The 24,636-nt window shown below is 53.0% G+C and overlaps 1 protein-coding gene across 5 annotated transcripts in view; it reads right to left on the bottom strand.

The window, feature by feature from the left end:
• FPGS (folylpolyglutamate synthase) overlaps positions 1-24,636 on the bottom strand; it is a 28,100-nt gene that overhangs the window by 1,389 nt on the left and 2,075 nt on the right. For 2 of the 5 annotated variants that reach the window (XM_021069368.1, XM_021069387.1), the window contains exons 1-14: positions 9,520-9,735; positions 7,998-8,126; positions 7,853-7,906; positions 7,704-7,768; positions 5,679-5,793; positions 5,469-5,549; positions 5,283-5,344; positions 5,093-5,195; positions 4,702-4,779; positions 4,335-4,482; positions 4,153-4,242; positions 3,200-3,350; positions 2,851-2,926; positions 1,098-1,164 (exon numbers count right to left, since the gene is read on the bottom strand). In XM_021069368.1, coding sequence (XP_020925027.1) covers positions 1,098-1,164; positions 2,851-2,926; positions 3,200-3,350; positions 4,153-4,242; positions 4,335-4,482; positions 4,702-4,779; positions 5,093-5,195; positions 5,283-5,344; positions 5,469-5,549; positions 5,679-5,793; positions 7,704-7,768; positions 7,853-7,906; positions 7,998-8,126; positions 9,520-9,657 — 1,357 coding nt within the window. In that variant the 5' untranslated portion in view covers positions 9,658-9,735. Of the gene's footprint in view, positions 1-1,097; positions 1,165-2,850; positions 2,927-3,199; positions 3,351-4,152; positions 4,243-4,334; positions 4,483-4,701; positions 4,780-5,092; positions 5,196-5,282; positions 5,345-5,468; positions 5,550-5,678; positions 5,794-7,703; positions 7,769-7,852; positions 7,907-7,997; positions 8,127-9,519; positions 9,736-19,853; positions 20,003-20,174; positions 20,268-24,636 lie in introns of those variants that run through there. The other 3 variants (XR_002337664.1, XM_021069381.1, XM_021069373.1) reach the window with 3 other exon arrangements.

The following is a 24,636-nucleotide window of genomic DNA, read 5'->3' as shown; positions in this document are numbered from 1 at the left end:
GGAGTTCCCATCGTGGCTCAGCGGTTAATGAACCCAACTAACATCCATGAGGATGTGGGTTCAATCCCCAGCCTCGCTCAGTGTGTTAAGGATCCGGCATTGGTGGTGTAGGTCGCAGATGCGGCTCGGATCCCACATTATTGTGGCTGTGGTGTAGGCCGGTGGCTACAGCTCCAATTGGACCCCTAGCCTGGGAACCTCCAGATGCCACGGGTGTGGCCCTTGAAAAAAAAAAAAAAGAAAGAAACTTTTAACATGACCTATGGTAAAAAAACATTTTGCAATGACAACCCAGTACTCACATCCACGTCCATGTATACCTGGAACAGAATCAAAACGGTACCTCCCCTTACTCTGGGCAAGACCCAGAGACACTCTCTTTCCTATTCTCTTTTATTTAAAATTTAAAGTGCCTGGAGGTCCCTGATGCTCTAGTGGGAGGATTCGCTGCTTGCATTGCTGTGGCCCAGCTGCAATCCCTGGTCTGAGAACTGAGATCCCACAGCAAGCTGCTGCACGCCACAGCCAAAACAAATGCTGGTGGAGACCCACTAAGCTGATTTCAAGAAGCATCACTGGGGAGTTCCCATTGTGGAGCAGTGGAAACGAATCCGACTAGAAACCATGAGGTTGCGGGTTCAATCCCTGGCCTTGCTCTGTGGGTTAAGGATCTGGCATTGCCGTGAACTGTGGTGTAGGTCGCAGACAGGGCTCGGATCTGGTGTGGCTGTGGCTGTGGCGTCGGCCGGCAGCTGTAGCTCCGTTAGACCCCTAGCCTGGGAACTTCCATGTGCCACGGGTGCGGCCCTAAAAAGACAAAGACAAAAAAAAGGAAAAAAAAAAAAAAAAAAAAAAAAAGAACCACCACTAGGTTATAACCTACATTTTGAAAAATGGTTTCCCTGACAATTCTGTTTTAGAACTGCAGTCACACTCAAAATTCAAAATGTACCAAAAGGTATTTATTTATACAAGAAAATAAATCTAGTTCCTGCCCAAGACCCTCAGTTCAAAAGCCCCCACTGTCACCAACAGAATGAGCCCTCTTAGGGCTCCCGCCTCTGCCCACCCCAGGGACCATGCCTGTCACCACTTACCTGCATTATCCGCGGATGACATCTCTGTCAGGTTAGGGCAGAAAACGGCATAGTCAAACTGGCAGGGCTGGAAGGCCAAGAGGCAGCGCTTGGCATCAGAGCCCCGAGAGGATGCCCCCTCCCCCATCTCGGCCTCCACACAGCACCCCCCAGATCCACAAACATGTCCCCGTCTCTGGCGATGCCCTTCGCCAGCTGAACTGGGGTGATGCCGCATAAACCCAGCACTTCAGTGCTCCCACTGCATCTACCTGGGTACCGCTATGGCCTGGGCAGCACCGCCCAACACCAATGGGGAAACAGAGACTGGGAGGGTGCAGGGTGTGTGGCATTTGCCTACAGCGGCTCAGCTACTGAACACAAAGGAGCGAGGTCCTGGATGAGAACAGGCTCAGTGGTTAACGAATCTGACTAGGAACCATGAGGTTGCGGGTTCGATCCCTGGTCTTGCTCAGTGGGTTAAGGATCCGGTGTTGCTGTGAGCTGTGGTGTAGGTCGCAGAAGCGGCTTGGATCCTACATTGCTGTGGCTGTGGTGTAGGCCGGTGGCTACAGCTCCAATTAGACCCCTAGCTGGGAACCTCCATATGCCGCGGGAGCGGCCCTAAAAAAGGCAAAAAAACCCAAAAAAAAAACAACAAAAAAAACGGCCTCAGAGTCTCCGTCGTGGCTCAGCGGTAACAAACCCGACTGGTATCCATGAGGACATGGGTTCGAACCCTGGCCTCGCTTGGTGGGTTAAGGATCCTTCGTTGCTGTGGCTGTGATGTAGGCTGGCAGCTGCTGCTCCGACTGGACCCCTAGCCTGGGAACTTTCATATGCTATGGGTGCAGCCCTAAAAATGCCAAAAAAAGAAGAGCCTCGGCTTCTCGGTCTGTGAAACAGGAAATGATCCCTAGGAACCACGTCAGCCCTGACCGACAGCCTCGGGCCTGGGCAGAGAAGAGCCCGTGTATGCTTTATGGCCCGGGGACTCCTTACACCAAATTTAAGAAGCAGGTACAGGAGTTCCCGTCGTGGCGCAGTGGTTAACGAATCCGACTAGGAACCATGAGGTTGCGGGTTCGGTCCCTGCCCTTGCTCAGTGGGTTAACGATCCGGCGTTGCCATGAGCTGTGGTGTAGGTCGCAGGTTGCAGACGTGGCTCGGATCCCGCGTTGCTGTGGCTCTGACGTAGGCCGGTGGCTACAGCTCCGATTCAACCCCTAGCCTGGGAACCTCCATATGCCGCGGGAGCGGCCCAAGAAATAGCAACAACAACAAAACAACAACAACAACAACAACAAAAAAAAAAGAAGCAGGTACAAAAAAATCTAAATAAATAAATGCAAATGCTATCAAAAAGAGCAAGAGGAGGAAGGAGGAGAAGCCGCAGCAGCAGGGAGCACCCCTGTTTTATGGAGAAGCAATGGAGGCTCAGGGAGCTGCCATCTCTTAGCCAGGCTCACATGCTAGTGGCTGAAGGGGCCTGACACGGGCAGGGTCCAGAGCCTGCCTCCTACACGCCTACCTGGTCCTCCCTGTCACCCTGGGCTTGAGTGTGACCATGGAGGGGAATGAGGGCAGTGGCCTGTGACTTGGCTTCCCTGTGCCCCGTGCGTGTACCTGTACTTCTCAGTACAATTCAGGACACGGGACAGTCCTGTCCTACAGCTGAGGAAACAGAGGCGCAGGGATAAGGCACCGCCGATGGGGGTCAAAGTCAGCACCAGGGCTGGGCTGCCTGCCGCCCCGCCCCCGGCCAGCCCCTCACCTGTAGCAGCTTCAGCAGGGCCGCGGAATCCCGGTCCCCGGTGGAGTTGAAGAGCAAGACTCGAACCTCCGACCCGCTGTGTGGAGGAGGGGGGGAGGTGGCGGCCGCTCAGAACAGCACCTCCCACCCCTTCTCCACGGGCCCCGCCCCATCCTTCCTCCAGAAACTTCCCTTCCTCCCTACTGTCCCAGTCCCGACCCTGTCCCCAAGTCCCACCCCCTTCTTCCGGAGGCCCAGTCCCCTCCCCCCCCACCCCGCTCCCCCCTCCATCCTTCCCCCAGGTCCCTCCCCTCTCCACTGGCCAAGTCCTGCCCCTGCCCCCGGATCCCCGCCTCCGCCCGCCGCCCACCTGCTTGGCCTCTCGCGGCGGTGCAGGGCCTGGCGGAACCAGCGCACACAGGCCTGCATGCTGCTGGTGGTGTGCGCACCGTCCAGGTACCAGGTAAGGGGCCCACGCCGCAGTACCTGTGTCCGGCCCAGCCACTCCGTGTCCCGAAGCCCTAGGAAAGGGCCGCGAGAGCAAGGTGGTTCTTCTGCAGCAGCCGCGAGGCAGCTCACCTACCCCCTCTCCTACCCCAGTCCTCCACTCAGCCTGCCTGCAGAGGCCCCGCTGCTCTAAGGCTGGTCACTCTGATCAGCCCAGAAGCCTCTTCCTGGGCGACCATCACGGGGATCAACTCTCTGGCTGCCTCATCTGCTGGAATCTTCCAGGTGGCCCTGATAGGGGACAGCAGGCTATCATATATTAGACCCAGGTTTCTGGTGGAGAATCCTTAGCTTGGAGAGATTAGGTCACAGAACATGAGTCCTGAGGCTGGGATGTATCTGTCTGGTTCCAGGACTATAATATCATGGCCCTGACATGGGGCCTGGCACCTGGTGGGCACACTGGAACCGCTGATGAGGTTTCACAGCCACGAGGACCTACTGTGTGCTGAAAGCTTTACGGGGAAGCAAGAAGCCTGACAACACCACCATTTTTTTTCAAGAACCTCACTGTCGTGTGATGATATGACAAAGATGATAGTTACAGCAGCCACCACTGGCTGGACACTTTATCCCATACCTGCCAGGCTCTGGGCACAGTCCCTTAGGGATGGCACCTCAGCGTGAGTCCTGCCATCATCTCATGTGGCAGGTAGGGAAACAGGCTCGAGTGAGGACATGAACTCAGACTCAGGGACGCTTAGTGACTTGAGAGTCCTTTCTCTTAAGGCCCCATCTCAAATTGCCCTCACCTCTCAAACAGGAAGCCAGAAGAAACAGCTGAAGGGGCCCAGCTGGCAGGAAGGCCCAACTCACCATGGCGCATGCGGGACGTGGGCTGGAACACAGGTGCCAGGGGCAACTGTCCCAGGAGGCTTGGCCTGGATGTCTTCAGTTCCCCAATATCTGGGGGGGCGGGGGGGAGAGGGGAGGGCTGAGTGGGGCTCTCAGAGGCAGGTTCCACAGGTCCCCTGCCACCCCCTCACCTGCCCACTCACCCTGGTGGCCCTTCTGCTGCAGCCAGCAGTGGGTCAGCTGCAAGGCCAAGGCGGCATTGGACCGCTGGTGCTCTCCCTCCAGGCCCAGGGTCAGCGGTGGCCCCCCTTCCTCCAAGGCTTCTAGTGGTGGGCACAGGTAGAGGGGACACTGCAGAGGAGAGGGGCCAGCAGCTGGTCAGGGGAGCTGATGTGGCCTCCTCGGCCAGTGGGCTCTCCCTGATACCATCAGCTGACCAGAACCCACCAAACCCCGCTCCTAGAACCAAGATGTGCTCCAGCTGGGTGAGCTGAGATGAGTAAACTGAGGCCCAAAGGGATGGAGCATCTTGCTCGTCAGCCCCACCCCAGCTGCTCTTCTGAGACTCACTGAGATCTCCTGAGCACGGTCCCTCAGCACGGCCAGGGGGGCATCAGGCTGGGGCACGGTGAAGGCAGGAACGCCACACTGTGGAGGACAGAGAGATGGGCTGGGGGCTGCCCAGGGCCCTCTACTTCCCATCTCTGGCCCCTGCATCCCGGAGTCTGGGCAGCCCACCCAGCCTCCCCGCAAGAGAACCTTCGGGAACCCCTTGAAAAGGAGACTGAGGCCAGAGAAGGGCCTCAACTTGTTCCAGTGCCACACAAAGCGGAGAAAAGAACCCACAGATGCCAAGACTTCATCCTGAGAGGGGATACGAATGACCCGGCCCTGCCCCTGAATCTTGAGGGCCGGGCCCAGGCTGTCCATATACCCCCTCTGCCCAGGGCTGCCCGGTCACCTTAAAGATACCCCCTTTCTGCCACGCAATCTTCTCCATCGTGTCCCCCAGAAGGCCAGTGTGGTCGATGCCAAGAGAGGAGACCCCGCACACGACCGGCTTCCTGTGGAAGATGAAAGGGCCACGATGCCCCTGTCCCCGGCTGCCCGGGCTCTGACCACCATCCCTCTGCCCAGGCAGCTGCCCTCACCTGATGATGTTGGTGCAGTCGTAAGCCCCGCCGATGCCCACTTCCATCACTGCCAGGTCTACCTGCAGACAATCAGAGGGCATGGAAGGGGGCACAGGAGCCCCTGAATGCCCCTTGGGAGCCTCTGGCTGAGAGTCCCCTGGCCAAGGCCTCCAACGGAGGAAGTTCTCAGGAGTGGGCACCCACCTTCTCTTGAAGGAAGACGTGGAAAGCCATGAGCGTGAGGAAACGGAAGTAGCTGGGCATGGAGACACAGCTGCTGTCATCCTGTGGACAGGGTCCCATCAGAGATGGTGTCCTGAGAGGTGCTGAGCCCTCGGGGACCGGCCCCCCACTCCGATCCCCTCCCCCACCTGCCCCCCCCCCCCCCCGCCTCCAGCCCTCCAGCATGGGCACCTTGGTCTCGTCCAGCCGGTGGTAGAGGCGCCAGAAGTACTTGGTGAAGAGCTCAGGGCTTATGGGCTGTCCGTTGATGCGGATCCGCTCACGCACCTGCACCAGGTGGGGAGAGCTGCCAAAAAACCTGGGGTTACTGGGACTCTCTTCCCAAGACCCCAGGCTGTCCCGCTCCCCACAGGGAGACCTGCCCTTCGGACAAACAAATCTGACCGCGTCCCTGTCCTGCTGAAAACCCTTCTGTGGCTTCCGCCGGCCCTCCAGAGTCCCAGCATCTCATCCCGGCCTCCCAGGCCGGGTCCCTCCCCACCAGGCTGGTCAGACATGCTCTCTGGGCTCCAACAGCCCCCATGCTTTCCCCATCCCACGCCGATCCGTCACTGTGCCAACATCTGTCCCCATAACATGGGTCTTCCAGCCCCCCCCTGGACTGACCCAGAGGCCACATGGGCCCAAGTTGAAGGCTGGGTTTTTAATCCCAAATTATTTATTTTGTTTTGTTTTGGTTTCGGCCACACCTGCGGCATGTGGAAGTTCTCAGGCCAGGCACAGAAGCTGCACCACAGCAGTGACAATGCCAGATGCTTAACCCCCTGCGCCATGAGGGAACTCCCAAAAAATTATTTTAGAAGGGAGATTATTGGCTTATATTTGAATCCTCAAAGGCCTCTCATATTAGGAGTCCTCTCCATTTCTTGAACAAAGAACTTTTTTTCTGCCATTTCTTGAGCCCCTCCCGCAGCATATGGAGGTTCCCAGGCTAGGGGTCCAATCGGAGCTGTAGCTGGGGGCCTACGACAGAGCCACAGCAACGCGGGATCCGAGCCGAGTCTGCGCCGACACCACAGCTCATGGCAACGCTGGATCCCTAACCCACTGAGCGAGGCCAGGGATCGAACCCACAGCCTCATGGTTCCTAGTCAGATCCGTTAACCGCTGAGCCACCACGGGAACTCCCAAAAGAACATATTTTGAACAAAAAACTGTTTAGAGAAAACACCTTGGCTGGAAATGACCTCAGTCAGCTGGTTTCAGCTGGTTACAGAGGTCACCTGATGAAAGATAAAAGGTGGCAAAAATCTTGAATGTCCCAAGCCCAAGGGCCGAATCTTGAGCAATTAATCATCACGTTAATTTCACTGCTTTACCAGTGATGGGCTTAAGAGAGGCAGGTATAGCTCCTGAGAAGAGGGACCCATGTCTGACCCCCAGCCACCCCCAATCCTCTGGTGTGAGTTTAGGTGCCTGAGAGCAACCAAGGGGGAGCACTGCCTTGAGGGCAACGCAGCAGCCGAGGCTGCCATGGAGGAAGGGCTCCTTTCTGCTGGCCACCCCGAGGCCTCCATGGGGACATCATAAACTACCCTTATCATTTAAGCCCTTACTACCCAGGTTTTCTGCTCCTTCTTGCAAAGCTGCCCTAATTGATAAATATTTCTATATGATTTAAAAATTGAAGACAGAATCTTTTTTTTTTTTTTTTTTGGTTTTTGCTTTTTAGGGCTGCACCCCAGGGCATATGGAGGTTCCCAGGCCAGGGGTCGAATCAGAGCTTCAGCTGCCAGCCTACGCCACAGCCACAGCAACGCCAGATCGGAGCTGCATCTGTGACCTACACCACAGCTCATGGCAACACCAGATCCTTAACCCACGGAGCGAGGCCAGGGATCGAACCCGCATCCTCATGGATCCCAGTCGGGTTCGTTAACCACTGAGCCACGAAGGGAACTCCTGAAGATGGAAGTTAAGTTAATAAAAAGGTATCTGACTTATTTCGGCTGTGTGTTCCACTTAGCCATTCAAGTTGCTGCCCCGCCTCTCATTTTTCTCCATCATGAAAATTGGAGACTGCCATCAACTTGGGCCAATATGGCGCAAATCGAGGGTTTGATGAATGAATAAACGCTGGGAAGAGACCTGCAGCTGAACTCCTGGGGGGGGGGAACCCTGGCCCTGAGGGGCTGGCTGGCTCTACAGTGCCCCCCTGAGAGCTAGGAGACACCACATCCCTCTGTACCTCAGTACCTAAAGAATCCTGTCTTCAGGCCGTAGCTTCGGAGGATGCGTTCAGCAAAGGCACAGGTGGAGCCCTGGAAAGAAAAGGTTTTGTCTGGGGAGGCCCCCACCCTACCATCCCCCAAGGGGCCGCCCTACACCTGCGCCCTATCCCTCACCTTCCCCTTGGTCCCGGTGATGTGAATAATGTTCAGTTGGTCCAGGTCCTCCACCTGGGACAGACAGACAAGGTCCCCGCTCAGCCACAGGACTCACAGACAGATTGGAGGAGCAGGAGCGGGTCACTTGCCCTTCCCACCTTACCTGCAGCCCACTCCGTGCCAAGTACAGCTTCATGGCTTCCAGCTGTGTCTGGGGGTCACCCCGCTGGCGCTTCACCTGCTCCAGGTAGTTGGCATTGGTCTGCAGGGTGTTGAGTGTGCGCACAGCCTCCTGGCAACCAGCCCCCGGGCAACAGATTAAGGTTCATTTGAGGGTCCATAGGGGCAGAAGCACCCAGCATCCCAGCGGCTGGGCCTGGGTACCAGGCCTGCCTGTCCTGTTGCCCCATTTTAGAGGCTAGGCACCGCTAAGTGAGAAAGAAGTGGCATCTTTCCAGCTCCGGCAGAAATGGGAGCCCGGGGCAGCTGGGCTCCACCCAGGGAGTGCCGGGCAAAGCAGGCAGATTGGCTAACAGGACTGGCCTTGCTTCCTCCCCAGGCTTCACCCTCACGCCTTTGCCTTCCACTCCCTCTAGTCTGACACTGTAGTGGGCTCCTGCTAAGGTAGGGCCAGAACCACAGAACCACAGGGGTCTTAGAACTGAAGCAATTAGACGAGGAATTCCTGGAGGCTTCCATGCTCAGCCCTGAGGACTGGGGTTCCACATTCGGAGAGAGAAGAGTTGCTTAAAGCAACTAGATGAGTGGGCGTTCTCGTCATGGCTCAGCGGTTAGGAACTCAACTAGCATCCACGAGGATGAGGGTTTAATCCCTGGCCTCGCTCAGTGAGTTAAGGATCCAGCATTGCCGTGAGCTGTGGTGTAGGTTGCAGATGCAGCTTGGATCTGGTGTTGCTGTGGTTGTGGTGTAGGCGGGGGGCTACAGAACCGATTGGACCCCTAGCCTGGGAACTTCCATATGCCATGGGTGCGGCCCTTAAAAAAACAAAAAAGCAACTAGATGAGTAAGAGGAGTCTCAGAGGAAGAAAGAGGGTGCCTGGGTCACCCAGACAAGGAGGCAGGTAGGTGTAGCCTCAGGACAGTTCAGCCTGGGAGATGAAAGTGGGACTGCGGTTTATTTCCCCGCAGGGCCACAGTGCTGGTTGGAGGCCCCATTCTCATCAAACTGGTGCTACCTGCCTGGCCAGCATCAGGTTCTGCTCTCTGGCAACTGGCCGCTGGCACAGAAGCAAACGGAAATTCTGTTTTCCAGATTCTTACCCCACCCCACTGCTCCAGAGTCCTTGCCTCCCTCCACCCACCCGCTCCCCCGAGGCATGCGTGGATCTCCACGAATCCTGGAGACTCCAGCCCCCGATCTATATTCCTGGATCTCTCCAGTCTGAACTCCCGGATCCCTTTCCCCGGCCCCACTCCAACTGCTAGTTCTGGGTCCGGCGACACTGGAACTCCAGAACCTCAGAGCCCGTTATCGGGGCCCAACTTCCTGGTGCCTGTCCCCACCCCAGACTCCTGGATGTCCCCGCTCCCCGAGTCCCTCAGTCCCAGGCTACTGCCCCCCGCCTCCCCCCGCCCCTTGCCTCAGCTGGCGGAGGCCGGATGCTAAGTGACTCAGGCCCGGCTCACGTGTCATGGCATGACCTCCAGCGGGCGGGCAGGATACCTGATACTCCATGCCGGGCTCCTGTGGCGCGGGCCACGCGCTCAACCCTCGCCTCGCTGCGACCCCGGTTGTTGCACCACGCGAAGGAACCGCTGCCAGGAAGCGAGCCGCGAGCAGGTGGCTACGTGCCCGCGACATAGTAGAGGCGCCGGCAGCTGCTCGCTAGGCCCAGACCACCAAAAAACACGTCCCTCCTGGCCCCGCCCCCGACGCGCCCCCTCCCCTTCACCAATCAGCGCTGTCCGAGGAGCCGGCACCAATAAGAAGCTGCAGGACGCCATCGTTGTGAGGGGCAAGCCCTGGGGGGCTTCGTCCATGTTTATTAGGGGCACGTTCCCGGGGGCGTTCTCTGCCCTTGGAGAAACACTCACTCCTTTCGTCACCATCCTCTCTCCCAAAATAGCTAGTTCCTGCTCCTGACCGGAACCAGCTCCGAGCCAGGACAGAATGACAGAGCTAGCGGACACTTTCAGGGAGGTCCCTGATGGCCCAACTCCACGCAGAGACCCAAGGCTGCGGGGGAAGCGGTCCCAGCCCTCCTGAATCTGACAGCCGAGTTGCGGGGCAGTAATAGACCAGGCACCTTCGCTACTGAGATCTCGAATAGTTCCTGAGCAGCCTGAGGCTTCCTGAAAGAGGAGACATCCCGGCCCCAGGAGGCCTGGGGCTGGAGGGCAGACAGCGAGTTGGCGGGATGAGAGCTTTTTAGGCAAAGGGAGGGAAGGCTATGTGAAAAGCAAAAGATGGGAGAGAGAACTAGGCACCTGAGAGAACTACACTTCCACAGGGTTGGGCCTCATCACCATGGAGGGACAGGATGTCACATCCAGCAGGACCTGGTAGCCTTATAAGAAATTGGATTGCATTTCTTTTCTTTTTTTCTTTTTATCGCTACACCTATGGCATATGGAAGTTCCTGGGCTAGGGGTTGAATCAGAACTGTGGCTGCCAGCCTAAGCCACGGCCTTGCAACACTGGACACGAGCCACATCTGGGACCTACGCTGCAGCTTGGGGTAGCACTAGATCCTTAGTGAGCCACTAAGGCCAGAGATCAAACCAGCATCCAGAACAGACACTATATCCGGTTCTTAACCTGCCAAGCCACAGCAGCAACTCCTGGATTGCATTTGCTTACTTATTTAGTCTTTTGAGGGCTGCACCTGTGGCATATGGAAGTTCCCAGGCTAGGAGTCAAATCGGAACTGCAGCTGCTGGCCCACACCACAGCCACAGTCACGCTGGATCCTTAACCCACTCAGCAAGGCCAGCGATTGAACCTGATCCCCGTGGATACTGATCAGGTTCTTAACCCACTGAACCACAACAGGAACTCCCTGCACTGCATTTAGATGACAATGAAATGGTCCTAAGAAGGGTTGACAAGATCAGATTTACACTGGAAGATTCCAGATTGGAGAACGATCCAGGGCCAGGGAAATGATGTGTCCTACCTGTGGCTGGAGGACCCCCATGTGTCCTGAAGTTCTCAGAACTTTTTCTGTCTATGACTTTCTTGGCCCCAACTGCCAGCATGGAAAAAAGCAGTGTTTTTTCAGCTGAAGTCCAGAAAGGTGTGTGTGTTGAGATGGGGGTGGGGGGTTGCTGCAAAAACCCTCTGGAGAACTTTCCACAGATAAAAGGCAATCCCTTAACAGCTAATGGGATTTCAGCACCAGTACACAAGAGACCATTTGATTTTGAAGTAAACATATACATTGCCATGTTACCGTGGCTGTGGTGTGGGCAGGCAGGTACCGCTCTAATTTGACCCCTAGCCTGGGAACCTCCATATGCCTTGAGGGTGGCCCTAAAAAGCAAATAAATAAGTAAATTTAAAAATATATATATAGGAGTTCCCGTCGTGGCCCAGTGGTTAACGAATCCGACTAGGAACAATGAGGTTGTGGGTTCGATCCCTGGCCTTGCTCAGTGGGTTAAGGATCTGGCGTTGCCGTGAGCTGTGGTGTAGGTCACAGACACTGCTCGGATCCTGAGTTGCTGTGGCTGTAGTATAGGCCGGCGGCTACAGCTCCGATTCGACCCCTAGCCTGGGAACCTCCATATGCCGCAGGAGCAGCCCTAGAAAGGCAAAAAAACAAAAATAAAAATAAATGGGAGTTCCCATCGTGGCTCAGTGGTTAACGAATCTGACTAGGAACCATGAGGTTGCGGGTTCGATCCCTGGCCTTGCTCAGTGGGTTAAGGATCCGGCAGTTGCCGTGAGCTGTGGTGTAGGTTGCAGATGTGGCTCAGATCCCGCGTTGCTATGGCTCTGGCATAGGCTGGTGGCTACAGCTCCAATTCGACCCCTAGTCTAGGAACCTCCATATGCCGTGGGAGCGGCCCAAGAAATGGCAAAAAGACAAAAAAAAAAATATATATATATATATATATATGTGTGTGTGTATGTATGTTGTGAAGATCCTGTCATTGGCTGGATTTCCAATAAAAATAAAAATAAAAAAAAATATATATATATATGCTGTGAAGATGCTGTCTTTGGCTAGACTTCCACTTTCCATATCGCTGCTAGGGGCTCCCCACCCCCGCCCCATGGAAGACAGGTCCTCTTCTCCTTTCGTTTCCTTTTTTTTTAATCATTGTAACTTTGTATGTATCCATGGATAAAGTTTCATAACTTCATAAAAATGACCATAAAGAGGCTTTACATATGTTTCTTTTGCTTAACCTTCTCCCTCTCCCCATGCCTCGCCCTCATGATTCTCGACAGTCATAAAATCACAGACACACCTAGACATCCACAGGGCTTTGATGCAAGTGACAATATTTTCTGCCTCTTAACCTTCTGACTCAAATCATAAGCTTATAGGGATCCCTGTAAGATATTTACCTAGAAAACAGTTAGGTAGCGCCTCTCAGGGCCAGGCACTGGCTCTAAACACCTTCCACATTAGTTGCTCATTTAATCATCAAAACCCTATCAAATAGGTACAACTTTTATGACCCTCCTTGTACAGGTGATGAAACTGAGGCACAAAGGATTTTTTTTTTTTTTTTTTTTTGGTCTTTTGGCCATTTCTTGGGCCACTCCCGCAGCATATGGGGGTTCCCAGGCTAGGGGTCCAGTCAGAGATGTAGCATCCGGCCTACACCAGAGCCACAGCAACACAGGATCCGAGCCGTGTCTGCAACCTACACCACAGCTCACGACAACGCCAGATCGTTAACCCACTGAGTAAGGGCAGGGACTGAACCCGCAACCTCATGGTTCCTAGTCGGATTCGTTAACCACTGCGCCACGACAGGAACTCCCACAAAGGATTTTTAAAGGCGTATGCCCGGAGGTCCCGTTGTGGTAACAAACCCTATTAGTACCCCTGAGGATTTGGGTTCAATCCCCGGCCTTGCCCTGTGGGTTAAGGATCCAGTGCTGCCAGGAGCTGCAGTATAAGTTGCAGATGTGGCTTGGATCTGGTGTTGCTGTGGCTGTGGTGTAGGCCGGCAGCTGTAGCTCCGATTTGACCCCTAGCCTGGGAATTTCCATATGCCACACATGTGCCCCCCCGCCCCGCCCTGCAAAAAAAGCAAAGTTATGTTTCTTGTGATCTTTCCATTTTATGTATTTACAAATAAAAATATATATTGATTTCCCTTTTATACTTAAAGATAGCAAATAAATATTGTAGCAAAGATACTCAAAGATAGTGAATATATGTTGTATTGTACTTTTTCCACGTATCTTTAATTTCTGGACCTTATTCTGGACTGTGCTGGTACATAAGAGCTGCTCCATTGGCTCATTTTTGTTTTTTCAAAGCAGCAGAGTACTCCTTTGTGAGAGAAGAGTGTCATACATTCAGTCGGTCTCCTACTGATGGGCATTTAGGTTTTCAACATTGTGCTATTACCAGTGATGCTGCAATGGGTAACATCATTTTCTCCATGTGTGAGCACATCTGATGGATAAATTCCAAGAAGTACAATTGCTGGGTCAAAGGTGACTTGCATTTAACCCTTAAACACAGATTGCCGCATTGTCCTCCAGAGGGACAGGACCCAGTTTCCAACCCCACACCCCCGTGGGGCAGGAGCCAGCTGTTTCCTCACCAGCACACACTGTTAATCAGCAGTGATCCGGCCAACGCACAGGCGGAAAAACGGAATCTCGGGGTGGTTATCATTTGCATTTATTTTATTATGAAAGAAGTTGATTTTTTTTTTTTTTTTTGGTCTTTTTGCCTTTTCTAGGGTCACTCCCGCCGCATATGGAGGTTCCCAGGCTAGGGGGTCTAATCGGAGCTGTAGCCACGGCCTACACCAGAGCCACAGCAATGCCAGATCCAAGCTGCGTCTGCGACCTACACCACAGCTCACGGCAACGCCGGATCCCTAACCCACTGAGCAAGGCCAGGGATCGAACCCGCAACCTCATGGTTCCTAGTCAGATTCATTAACCACTGAGCCACGACGGGAACTCTGAGTATTTTTTTCTGATGTTTAAAATTCCCTTGTATTTTCTTTGAGGTCCACTTATCTCCTTTGCATTACTGCTTTTTATTTGCAAATCCCATAGAGGTTTGTAGAAGAAAACAGAGAAGCCTCTAAAGGAGAAAATCAAAGGCACCTTCATGGCACAGCTGGAGAACTACTATTGACTGTGCCACCACCGACGCATTCTCATTCTCCAGCAAGAACAATGGAAACAAAGCCATTGTCTGGACGGCCAAGAAAAGACAAGGGCACAGGGGAACTGGCTAGCAGGTCAGGGTCCAGGTCTGCAGACCTGTGTGGAGGGTGAGGGGCCAGGAATCCTGCTTTAACCCCCACCCTCCCAAAGACATCCGTCCATTCACTCCTTCATTTGGTGAGACACGGTCTCTATGCCAGACCTGGGCTGGGTGTGGGGGATGCTGGGTTCTGGGGACAGATGACAAGGCTTGACTCTTGGAGTACCCTGTCTAGGGGGCGCATGGCCAGTGAAGAAGGAAACTTACAAAGACTGGATATTTGCAACCCCTGATTAGAACCTGTAGGGGCAGGAGACTGAGGCCCAGAGAGGGAGAGAGACAGCTTGGGGTCACACAGCAGGTCAGCCAAGGCACTATGTTGGGCTTTCTAAACTCAGATCTGCCCGAGTCACTGCCTCGTCTCCTGCTCCATCATGACAGCTGACAAAGACTTCAGGAATTGGCCTTGGCCTCTTCCACCTCCAACCTTACATTTACATAGTTGCCTCAGCCTGAAACACCCTTCCCCTAAGTTCTTCCTCTTGGCTTTTTCGGGTGTGTTCTTTTAGCTATTATTAAGCGCTTAGCCCATACTTAGCATTGCAATTTCTTTTCTTTTCCTTTTTGTTTTTTTTTTTTTTTTATGGCTACACCCGTGGCATATGGAAGTTCCTGGGGCAGGGATTGAATCTGAGCCACAGCTGTGACCTATGCTACAGCTGTGGCCACTCTGGATCTTTAACCCACTACTCGGGGCTACCTCTGTAGCAACCCAAGCCACTGCAGTTGGGTTCTTAACCCACTGTGCCACAGCGGGAACTCCTGCAATTTCTTTTTATCCTCACAAGAACTGTATAAATTTGGAGTTCCTGTCGTGGTTCAGTGGAAACGAATCTGACTAGATCCATGAGGTTCGATCCCTGGCCTTGCTCAGTGGCTTAAGGATCTGGTGTTGCCGTGAGCTATGGTGTAAGTTGCAGATGTGGCTCAGATTTGGTGTTGCTGCGGCTATGGTGTAGGCCATCAGCTACAGTTCCGATTCGACCTCTAGCCTGGGAACCTCCATATGCTGCGAGTGTGGCCCCAAAAAGATCAAGAAAAAAAATGTATGAATTAGCAATTAGACCCATTTTACAGGTGACAAAATGGAGGCACAAAGAGGGTAAGAAGGTAAGCAACTCACTCAGGATGGCATGGCCAGTATGTGGTAGAGCCAAGATGTAAACCCAGACTTACTGACTCTAAAATCTGTCCCCACTCACCACCACTTGTCTGGTCAATGTCTGCAGCCTAATGCTTTGTGACCTTGGGCAATTTGCTACCCCTTGCTGATCCTGTCTGACACTCAGTCTCCTCCTTAGCAAGATAAGGGCTGAAATGAGCTCTGTCCCAGCTCATGATTTCTAGAGGGGGTCTTGATGAGGACAAGAGTCTCCAAAGGCCACTACACTCCAGAGAGTCTGGACTAGAGGAGTCCAGCTGCCCCTTCCCCACCCTCAGCCACGATTCTTTGGTTCAAGCTCATCAGCCGGTTTATGCAGAAGCCTAGAATTCAGCAGGGAGGGTACAATTCTTTCCCACCCCCTACCCTCCCTTGCCCTCAGCATATGGAAGTTCCCCGGGCAAGGTTATCAAACCCACATCACAGCAGTGACCTGAGCTGCAGCAGTGACAACTTGACCTATTGTGCCATAGAGAACTCCAGGGAGGGTATATTTCTGATGACCACACCACGGTTCTGACCCTCTGATATGTACATAAGGACACCCCCACCTCTGAATATCTATTTATATCCAGTACCTTACAAGAAAACCCTTTTCTTTTTTTTTTTTTTTTTTTTTTTTTTTTGTCTTTTTGCCTTTTCTGGGGCCACTCCCACGGCATATGGAGGTTCTCAGGCTAAGGGTCTAATCGGAGCTGTAGCCGCTGGCCTACGCCAGAGCCACAGCAATGCCAGATCCAAGCTGCGTCTGCGGCCTACACCACAGCTCACGGCAATGCCGGATCCTTCACCCACTGAGCAAGGCCAGGGATCGAACCCGCAACCTCATGGTTCCTAATCCAGTTCGTTAACCACTGCACCACGATGGGAACTCCTAGAAAACCCTTTTCTGTCACTGGGCAAAAAGAAACTTGCCTTAAACAGAATTCCATATCCTCAGTGAGGTAGTCTCTCCTTAGCCTCACCCCACTGTGTACAAAGGTGTTAATGGATTTAGTGTCTCAGGAGGGGCCATGGACCTTAAAAATGGGCCTGTCTGGAGTTCCCGTCATGGTGCAGTGGTTAATGAATCCGATTAGGAACCATGAGGTTGCAGATTCGATCCCTGCCCTTGCTCAGTGGGTTAATGATTCAGCATTGCCGTGAGCTGTGGTGTAGGTCGCAGACGCGGCTCGGATCCCGTGTTGCTGTGGCTCTGGCTAGGCTGGCAACTACATCTCTGATTAGACCCCTAGCCTGGGAACCTCCGTATGCCGCAGGAGCGGCCCTAGAAAAAGCAAAAAAAAAAAAAAAAAAAAAAAAAGACAAAAAAGACAAAAAATAAAATAAAATAAAAGAAGGGAGAAAAAAAATGGGCCTGTCTTTGACCCTGCAATTCTACTACTTCCAAAAATGACCCTGAGCAAACAAACAGTTGGAACATTGGAACAGTGCTCAGAGCCCCACGTGCTCTAGTTTATCGCCTTCCATCTCCGGTGGCAGGTGACACGCCTGGTGACTTGATGCCCTCCTTCCTGAAACCCTTTGTTTTCTGGGCTTCCTGACACCTCCTACCCCAGTCCCCCTCCCCGCCTTGCTGGATGCACCTTGCTGGCTCGGCCCTCTCCCCTCCAGCATCCTCACGTGGGGTCCCGGGGCTCACACGCTCTCTCCACAGTGGTCTCCTGCTGTCCCGGGTGTATGACAATGTCTGACTTTCAAGCATCCTGTTTAGCTGAGTCACCAACATGAGCATCTGCTGACCTCCTGTTGTCTGCAGGCATCACCACTGTAAAGCCTGCTGCAGCAGAGTTCCCCTGGGAGATTCGCGGTAAGGAACCCGACTAGCATCCGTGATGATGCAGGTTCGATCCCTGGCCTCGCTCAGTGGGTTAAGGATCTGGTGTTGCCATGAGCTGTGGTGTAGGTCACAGATGAGGCTCGGATCTGGCATTGCTGTGGCTGTGGTGTAGGTTGGCAGCTGCAGCTCTGATAAGACCCTTAGCCTGGGAACTTCCATATGCCTCAGGTGCAGCCCTAAAAAGACAAAAGACAATAAAATAAAATAAAATAAAATAAAATAAAATAAAATAAAATAAAATAAAATAAAATAAAATAAAATAGAATAGAATAGAATAGAATAGAAGGGTATTCATTTAAATCTTGCAGTAGCTTTAGGTACAGTGATTACCTTTATGCAGATGAGAAACTGAGGCACAGCAGGGTTACTCAGCCAGCCAAAGGTCACCAACAGTGTATGCAGGACAGAGCCTCAGGGCCTTTGCACTGGTGGTTCCTTTGGCCTTGACCATTCACCTGACCAGCTCAGGGTCATTCTAGGTCTCAGCTCACCTTCTTGCCACAGTCTTTCCACCATCTACCCTTTTGTACCTTTTGAATTTTGAACCATGTGCCTGTATTAGCATTTCAAAATAAGTGTTTTTCAAAAGAGTGTTTCAGATCTCCATATAAGACGACTGTTAAGGGAACAAACCTGTTAATGAAGCACTATGGACAGTGGGAATCCCTTTTTTTTTTTTTTTTCTTTTTTCTTTTTCAGGGCTGCACCTGTGGCCCATGGCAATTCCCAGGCAAGGACTCAAACCAAAGCTGGATTTGATGCCAGATTCAAGCCATGTCTGCAACCTACCTCACAGCTCATGGCAACACTGGATCGTTAACCTGCTGAGCGAGGCCAGGGATCAAACCCGCATCCTCATGGATCCTAGTTGGGTTTGTGACTGCTGTGCCACGATGGGAACGCTGGGATCCCATTTTTAAAATAATTGTAATTTAGAAAACGGTATGGGTGTTATTCTCCGCATGGTAATTGTAATTATCTCTGAGAGAGGAAGCTAGAGGGGACTTTTTTCTTCCTTCTGCTTCTAGTTATTTTATAATTTTTCCCCAGGAACATGCATAAGTGGGAACAAGAGTAAGCAATTCCTTCCACACTCAGTGACTGGCACCTCAGAGCTCGGAAGTGAGAGCCACCTCCCGGCCAGCACCCAGCTGACCAGATGACCAGGCCACCGGACAGGGACCAGGGCGAGGGGGGCGCAGGGGCTGGGGTGCCCATGAGAAGCCTGTGAAATGCCATGCTCCCCAGTAACGGGGGACGCGGAGGGCCACCCTCAGTTCTCTCTCTCCTGGGGAGGGGACGGCATGGTGTGGCCCTGGAAAGGTCACTCCATCTCTCTAGAGTCCTAGGTGACCTCAAAAGGGGCCCTAGCTTCCCCAACCCTGGTTCTGGAGCCGTCCCTCCTCTGCTGCTGGGCAGAAGGTTCTGTCTGTCGGGGCGGGAGGGGTGGGAGAGGTCTGAGTGGCAGCCCTCGGGACGCTGGCGGAACTGCTGGAGCCTCGTGAGCCTCAAGGTGCCCATTCTACAGAGGAGGAAGCTGAGGCTGGGTGAGGCTGAGCATCTGTCAGAACCTAGTACCCCAAACTTTCGCAGCCCAGCCCGGGATCTTCATCCTCAGCTCTTGGCCGAGCTAAACTGGAAGGCTGTGCAGCTCCCCAGCTGGTGGGCCTGGGCTCAGCCCATGTCCTCACCCCCCAAGCACTGTTTCCTCCTCCGTAAAGCAGGGGTGGCCGTCCTGCCCGCCGCAGAGGGCTGAACAGGGTGAACGGCGGATGCTGGACCCGGAACCCAGATCAAGGGCCCCAGGCAAGAGCGCGGACAGAAATCTTTAACAGGCCAAGTCCTTAAATGCTCTTAACTGCACCTTCCAGATCTATAAAATGCAGTCATTGTCTCAGATCAATAAAACACAGATAACAATTGTCTCAGATCAACAAAAGGCAGATAACCAAGGGAGTAAACACTGCTTCTGGTCTGTGCCTGGGGCATGTGGAAATTCCTGGGCCAGGAATCAAACTCACACCCCTGAGCAGCAACCCAAGCCATAGCAGTGACAATCGCCGGGTCCTTAACCTGCTGAGCCACCAGGGAACTCCCCGTAACAAGCACTTTGATCCAAGTTGCCATCCGCATCACCAACTTTATTATTATTATTAAAAATGGAGCCAACAGCCTTTCCTCCCAGATCAGCCCTGAGAGTGAAATCAGATGAAGACCAGTTTGCCAACAGCCCCTGGCCCACAGGAGGACCCTCGAGGTAGCCTCTGCCACCTCCCATGCCAGCTGGCCCATCTCCTCTACGGAGCCCCCCCGTCCAGAACTCCCCACACCCACACTGGGTAGGAGGCTTTTGTGGAGCCTCCAGCTGGGTGCAAGGGGGGCTGTGAGGTCCACGGATGGGGGGTCTTGACCACCCCAGGCCTTCAGTTCGAGGCTTATGGTGGCCAAGTTCTTCCCTTGGGGCCCCATATCACTGCCCATGGCCTCAGACCCTTGAGCGTGAATTACACCCATCGTTCAAAAGAAAGAAAATGAGGCTTCGGGGGCAGCCTACCTGCCCCCACGTCATCGTGTTCTCCTACCTGGAAGGAGGCGGGTTCAGCCGAGAGAGGACGCCCAGATGGGCCCAGCTGTGCCATGGGTGCTTCCCACCACAGCGTCTCAGCCACTGGCCAGGAGGCAGCCAGGGCCCTGGCACCTCTCATCCTGTGCTTCCCGCTCTCCGACCGGATGGGGCGTAAATGACTCAGGTGTGGGCACCTCTGCCAAGCTGGCCCTGGGCGGGGGCTGCGGGCAGCCCTGGGCCCCGGGGGTGGGTGGAGTTGGGGGGATTCTCGGGGCCTCCCCTCACATCTGGGGTGTGTGTGTGTGGGGGGGGGTCAGCACAGGGAGGACAATCTTACCTGATAAGTTCCTGCTTTCATCTGGGATCGGCCAGGGATCTCTGGGCCTCCCTGGCGGGTTTCCGGGCGCGCGCAGGACTTGTCAGAATCTCCCTGTGAGTTAAATTACAACTGAGCGGGGGATAAAGGTGAGCCGGCAGACAAGGGTGTGCGGCGGGGGATGGGGTGGGGGGGTTGGGAGACATCCAGACCTTGGGCTGGGCTTCCTGCCCAGTGGGGCTGGCTTTATTTGACCTCTCTTATCACGCACGGCTCACCTCCCCTTACCGTTAGGGCCGTTTGCCCTGGCCCTGCCAGGCTGGCATTTGGTGGCGGGGGGACAGGACACAGGGTTGTCCTTAAGCTTAAACATCCAAGCCTACGGGGGCGAGGGCTGTGTCACCAGATCATGTGATCAAAAAGAGCCAGGACACAGACCCAGTCTTGGGCTTCCAGGGTGGCATGGAGGATCCAACCAAAGGAGCTGGTAAAAGGCCTGTCCCATTTCCACCACGGCCTCTCCAGACCCGCGGCGCACGCACTCCAGTATTCCGGAGACTCCCAGGTATCGGGGACTAGGTCGGCTTCCTTGGGGGTAATGCCCCCACAGGAGCATTTATTCCCAGCTACACACCTCCTTCCACAGAAGGGGTTCAAACCCACATCACACCTGGGTTCAAGGCTGAAGGGGGTCAGACCCACACCTGCCCAGCTAGTGCCAGCCTCCTCTCTGGGGTGTTCTATGGGAAGGGGGCGGGGGGAGCTTAGAACCTGAAGCTCCAGGGTTTAGCGGCTGCTTCGGTGGTTGTTATTTGGTTTTGGTTTTGGTTTTTTTTTTAGGGCCGCACCCACATATGGAAGTTCCCAGGCGAGGGGTCCAAACGGAGCTGCCGCTGCCTGCTGGCCCACACGACAGCTACAGCAACGCCAGATCCGAGCCTCGGCTCACAGCAATGCCAGATCCTTAACCCACTGAGCAGGGCCAGGGATCAAACCCGCACCCGCATGGATATTAGTTGGTTTTTTTTACTGCTGAGCCACGAAGGGAACTCCTGGTTGTTTTAAAATGTAGTTTAATTGCATGAGTGAAAATATGATTTCAGGAAATATGAGAAAACACAGAGAATTATAAAGGATAGAGCCACACAAAATAACTATGGGTAATTTTTTTTTCATTGGGTTATAGTTGATTTACAATGTTTTATTAGCTTCAGGTTTATAGCAAAGCGAATCAGTTACACATACACATATATCTATTCCTTTGTCCCCCATGGGTTATTACAGAACATGGGGTAGACTCCCTGTGCTGTACATTAGGTCCTGGTTAGTCATCTATTCTATTTTTTTTTTTTTTTTTTGGCCATTTCTAGAGCTGCTCCCATGGCATATGGAGATTCCCAGGCTAGGGGTCGAATCGGAACTGTAGCCACCGGCCTACGCCAGAGCCACAGCAATGCAGGATCTGAGCCGCGTCTGCAACCTACACCACAGCTTACGGCAACTGCTGGATCCTTAACCCACTGAGCAAGGTCGGGGATCGAACCCGCAACCTCATGGTTCCTAGTAGGATTCATTAACCACTGAGCTATGATGGGAACTCCAGTCATCTGTTCCATACATGGTCCAGTGTATGTGTTAATCCCATCCTCCCAATTTATCCCTCTGCCCCATGGTTTCTCCTTTAGTAACCCTAAATTTGATCTTGAAATCCGTGAATTTGTTTCTGTTTTATAAATAAGTTCTTTTGTATCATTTATCTTCTTTTTTGGCCGCACCCATAGCATATGGAATTTCCCAAGGCAGGGATCGAACCCAAGCAGCAGCTGTGACCTACACCACAGCAGGGGCAATGCAGATCCTTAACCCAATGCACCACAGCAAGAACTCCAGTATCTTTTTTTTTTTTTTTTTTAAGATTCCACATATAGGTGATATCATGTGATATTTGTCCTTCTCTGACTTACTTCACTTAATATGATAATCTCTAGGTCCACCCATGTTGCTGCAAGTGGCATTATTATTATCTTTTTAATGGCTACACCCACAGCATACGGAAGTTCCTGTGCCAGGGATTGAATCTGAGCCACAGCTGCAAACTACACCACAGCTGTGACAACACCCGATCCCTCAACTCACTGCTCAGGGCCAGGGATTGAACCCGCACCACTGCAGTCAGATTCTTAATCCATTATGCCACAGTAGGCACTCCTATTTTGTTCTTTTTCATGGCCAACTAATATTCCATTAGTATATTCCACATCTTCTTTATCCATTCCTCTGTTGATGGATGTTAGGGTTCTTCCATGTCTTGGTTATTGTAAATAGCGCTGCAGTGGACACTGGGGTGCGTGGATTTCTTCGCATCATGGTTTTCTCCAGATATCGGCCGAAGAGTGGGATTGCTGGGTCGTATGGTAGTTCCATATTTAGTTTTTTAGGGAACCTCCATACTGTTCTGCATAGAGGTTGTACCAATTTATGGGTAATGTTTTAGTGTGGTTGCTTCCAGTTTTCTTACAAAAGAACAGAAGCAGGAGATACTTTGTAATCTGCTCTTTCCACCTGGTGTATGTGAAGCATCTTTCTCTCACAGTGTATATACTTCATCCTTGCACACAGCTGCCAGCAACCCATCCTAGCTCCGTGCTCTATCTGTGCACCCAAATCCCCACGGGCAGTAGAGCATCGTCCCCTTGTTAGAGGTACCCCATCCAGACGGATGAGATGGGGATTGGGCTTGCACTGACCTTGGGGAAGCGCTGCTCTAACTTATGGAAGCTGATGGAGGTTTATGCTTTTCCACAAGCAAGGATGCCCTGAACGTCATGGATTCCCCAGGCGGAGGTGGCAGAGAACAGCGTCGGGACATGGTCTTTGAGGTTCTAGCCCTGGTGGGGCCCACTGTGCCCGAGGCTGCATGGCTCTTTTGCTTTTATTTTATTTATTTTATTTTTTTTATTTATTTTATTTTTTTATTTTATTTTTTTTTATTTTTTTTATTTTTTTTATTTTTTTTTATTTTATTTTTTTTTTTAGGGCCTCACCCACAGCATATGGAGGTTCCCAAGCTTGGGGTCAAATTGGAGCTACAGCTGCTGGCCTATACCACAGCCACAATGCCAGATCCAAGCCATGTCTGTGACCTACACCACAGCTCATGGCAACGCTGGATCCTTAACCCACTGAGCAAGGCCAGGGATCAAACCTGCAACCTCATAGTTCCTAGTTGGATTCCGCTGCGCCACGACGGGAACTGCTGCATGGCTCTTTTGTATACGGGACAGCACGTGCCCTCCCTAGTGCATCATTCCATGATGTGTCGGCTCCCGTGCTCCTTCCCGAATTCTCCTTACAGTCATTGTTGCTGCTTCTTGTCTTTGGTCCCCTTCCTCCTGTTCTCCAAGGATCCTACTGCTCCTGGCAGGATTTCATCCCAAGACATCCACCCCGTGGTTCTCACCAAGGTCACCACGGAGGTCAACGTGGCTAAACCTGAGGGTCCGCCCTCACTCCTGTCTTTTGTGCCCTCATCTGTAGCGCGTCTAAGGGATAACTCCCATGTCTAAAAAAAACACCGTCTCTTAGCTTCTGGTACGCACTCCTCCTGTGGTCTCTTCTTACTTCACCTGCTGTCTCAACTCCCTGACCTTTATCTCTGGAGTGCCCCAGTGGGCCCCGTCTCCCTTCTCCCCTCCTCCCTCATCATCTCGTGTTGGGACTTAAAAAAAAAAAAAAAATCACCATGCTGGGAGTTCCTGCTGTGGCTCATTGGGTTAAGAACCTGACAGAGTGTCCATGAGGATGCAGGTTCCATCCCTGGCTTTGCTCAGTGGGTTAAGGATCTGGCATTACGGCAAGCTGTGGCATAGGTCATAGATGCAGCTCGGATCTGGCATTGCTGTGGCAATGCAGGCCAGCGGCTGCAGCTCTGAATCGACCCCTAGCCTGGGAACTTCCATGTGCCTTTGGTATGCCTGTAAAAAAAAAAAAGGAACCTTGCTGGCAACTCCCAAAGGTGCATCTATACTTTGGTGGGGGCGGGGGAGGGCTGAACTTGATTCAGACATATACCTGTCAACTCCAGCCTGGGCGTCCATCTGTCTGTCTCTGACTTACCATGCTCCAGCCTGACCTGCGCAGCCTTCTCTGTCTCAGGGATAGCAGCCCGGTCCTCCCTCCAGCCAGAGCCTAGGGCTCCCAACTCCTCGTTTATTCAAACTCATACCCAACCTGCAAATTTTCCCCTCACAGCAATCTATAAATCCACTCCTCACCGCCAGCTTCATGACAAGCTTGGTCCCTGCCACCTTCTGCCCATATTATTACGACAGCCCTAACCATTCTCAGTTTCCAGCTTTGCCACCTTAGTTTTTCTCAGCAGAGTCCCTGTTTTTATTTTTACTTTTTTATTTTTGGCCATGGCATGCAGCAGCTTGATGTGGAATCTCAGCTCCCAGACCGAGGACTGAACCCAGGCCACAGC

Source organism: Sus scrofa, chromosome 1 (genome assembly GCF_000003025.6).
Source record: "Sus scrofa isolate TJ Tabasco breed Duroc chromosome 1, Sscrofa11.1, whole genome shotgun sequence".
Taxonomy (NCBI): domain Eukaryota; kingdom Metazoa; phylum Chordata; class Mammalia; order Artiodactyla; family Suidae; genus Sus; species Sus scrofa.
Note: the sequence above shows the minus strand (reverse complement) of the source record. Positions and strands in the feature narration are given on the sequence as shown.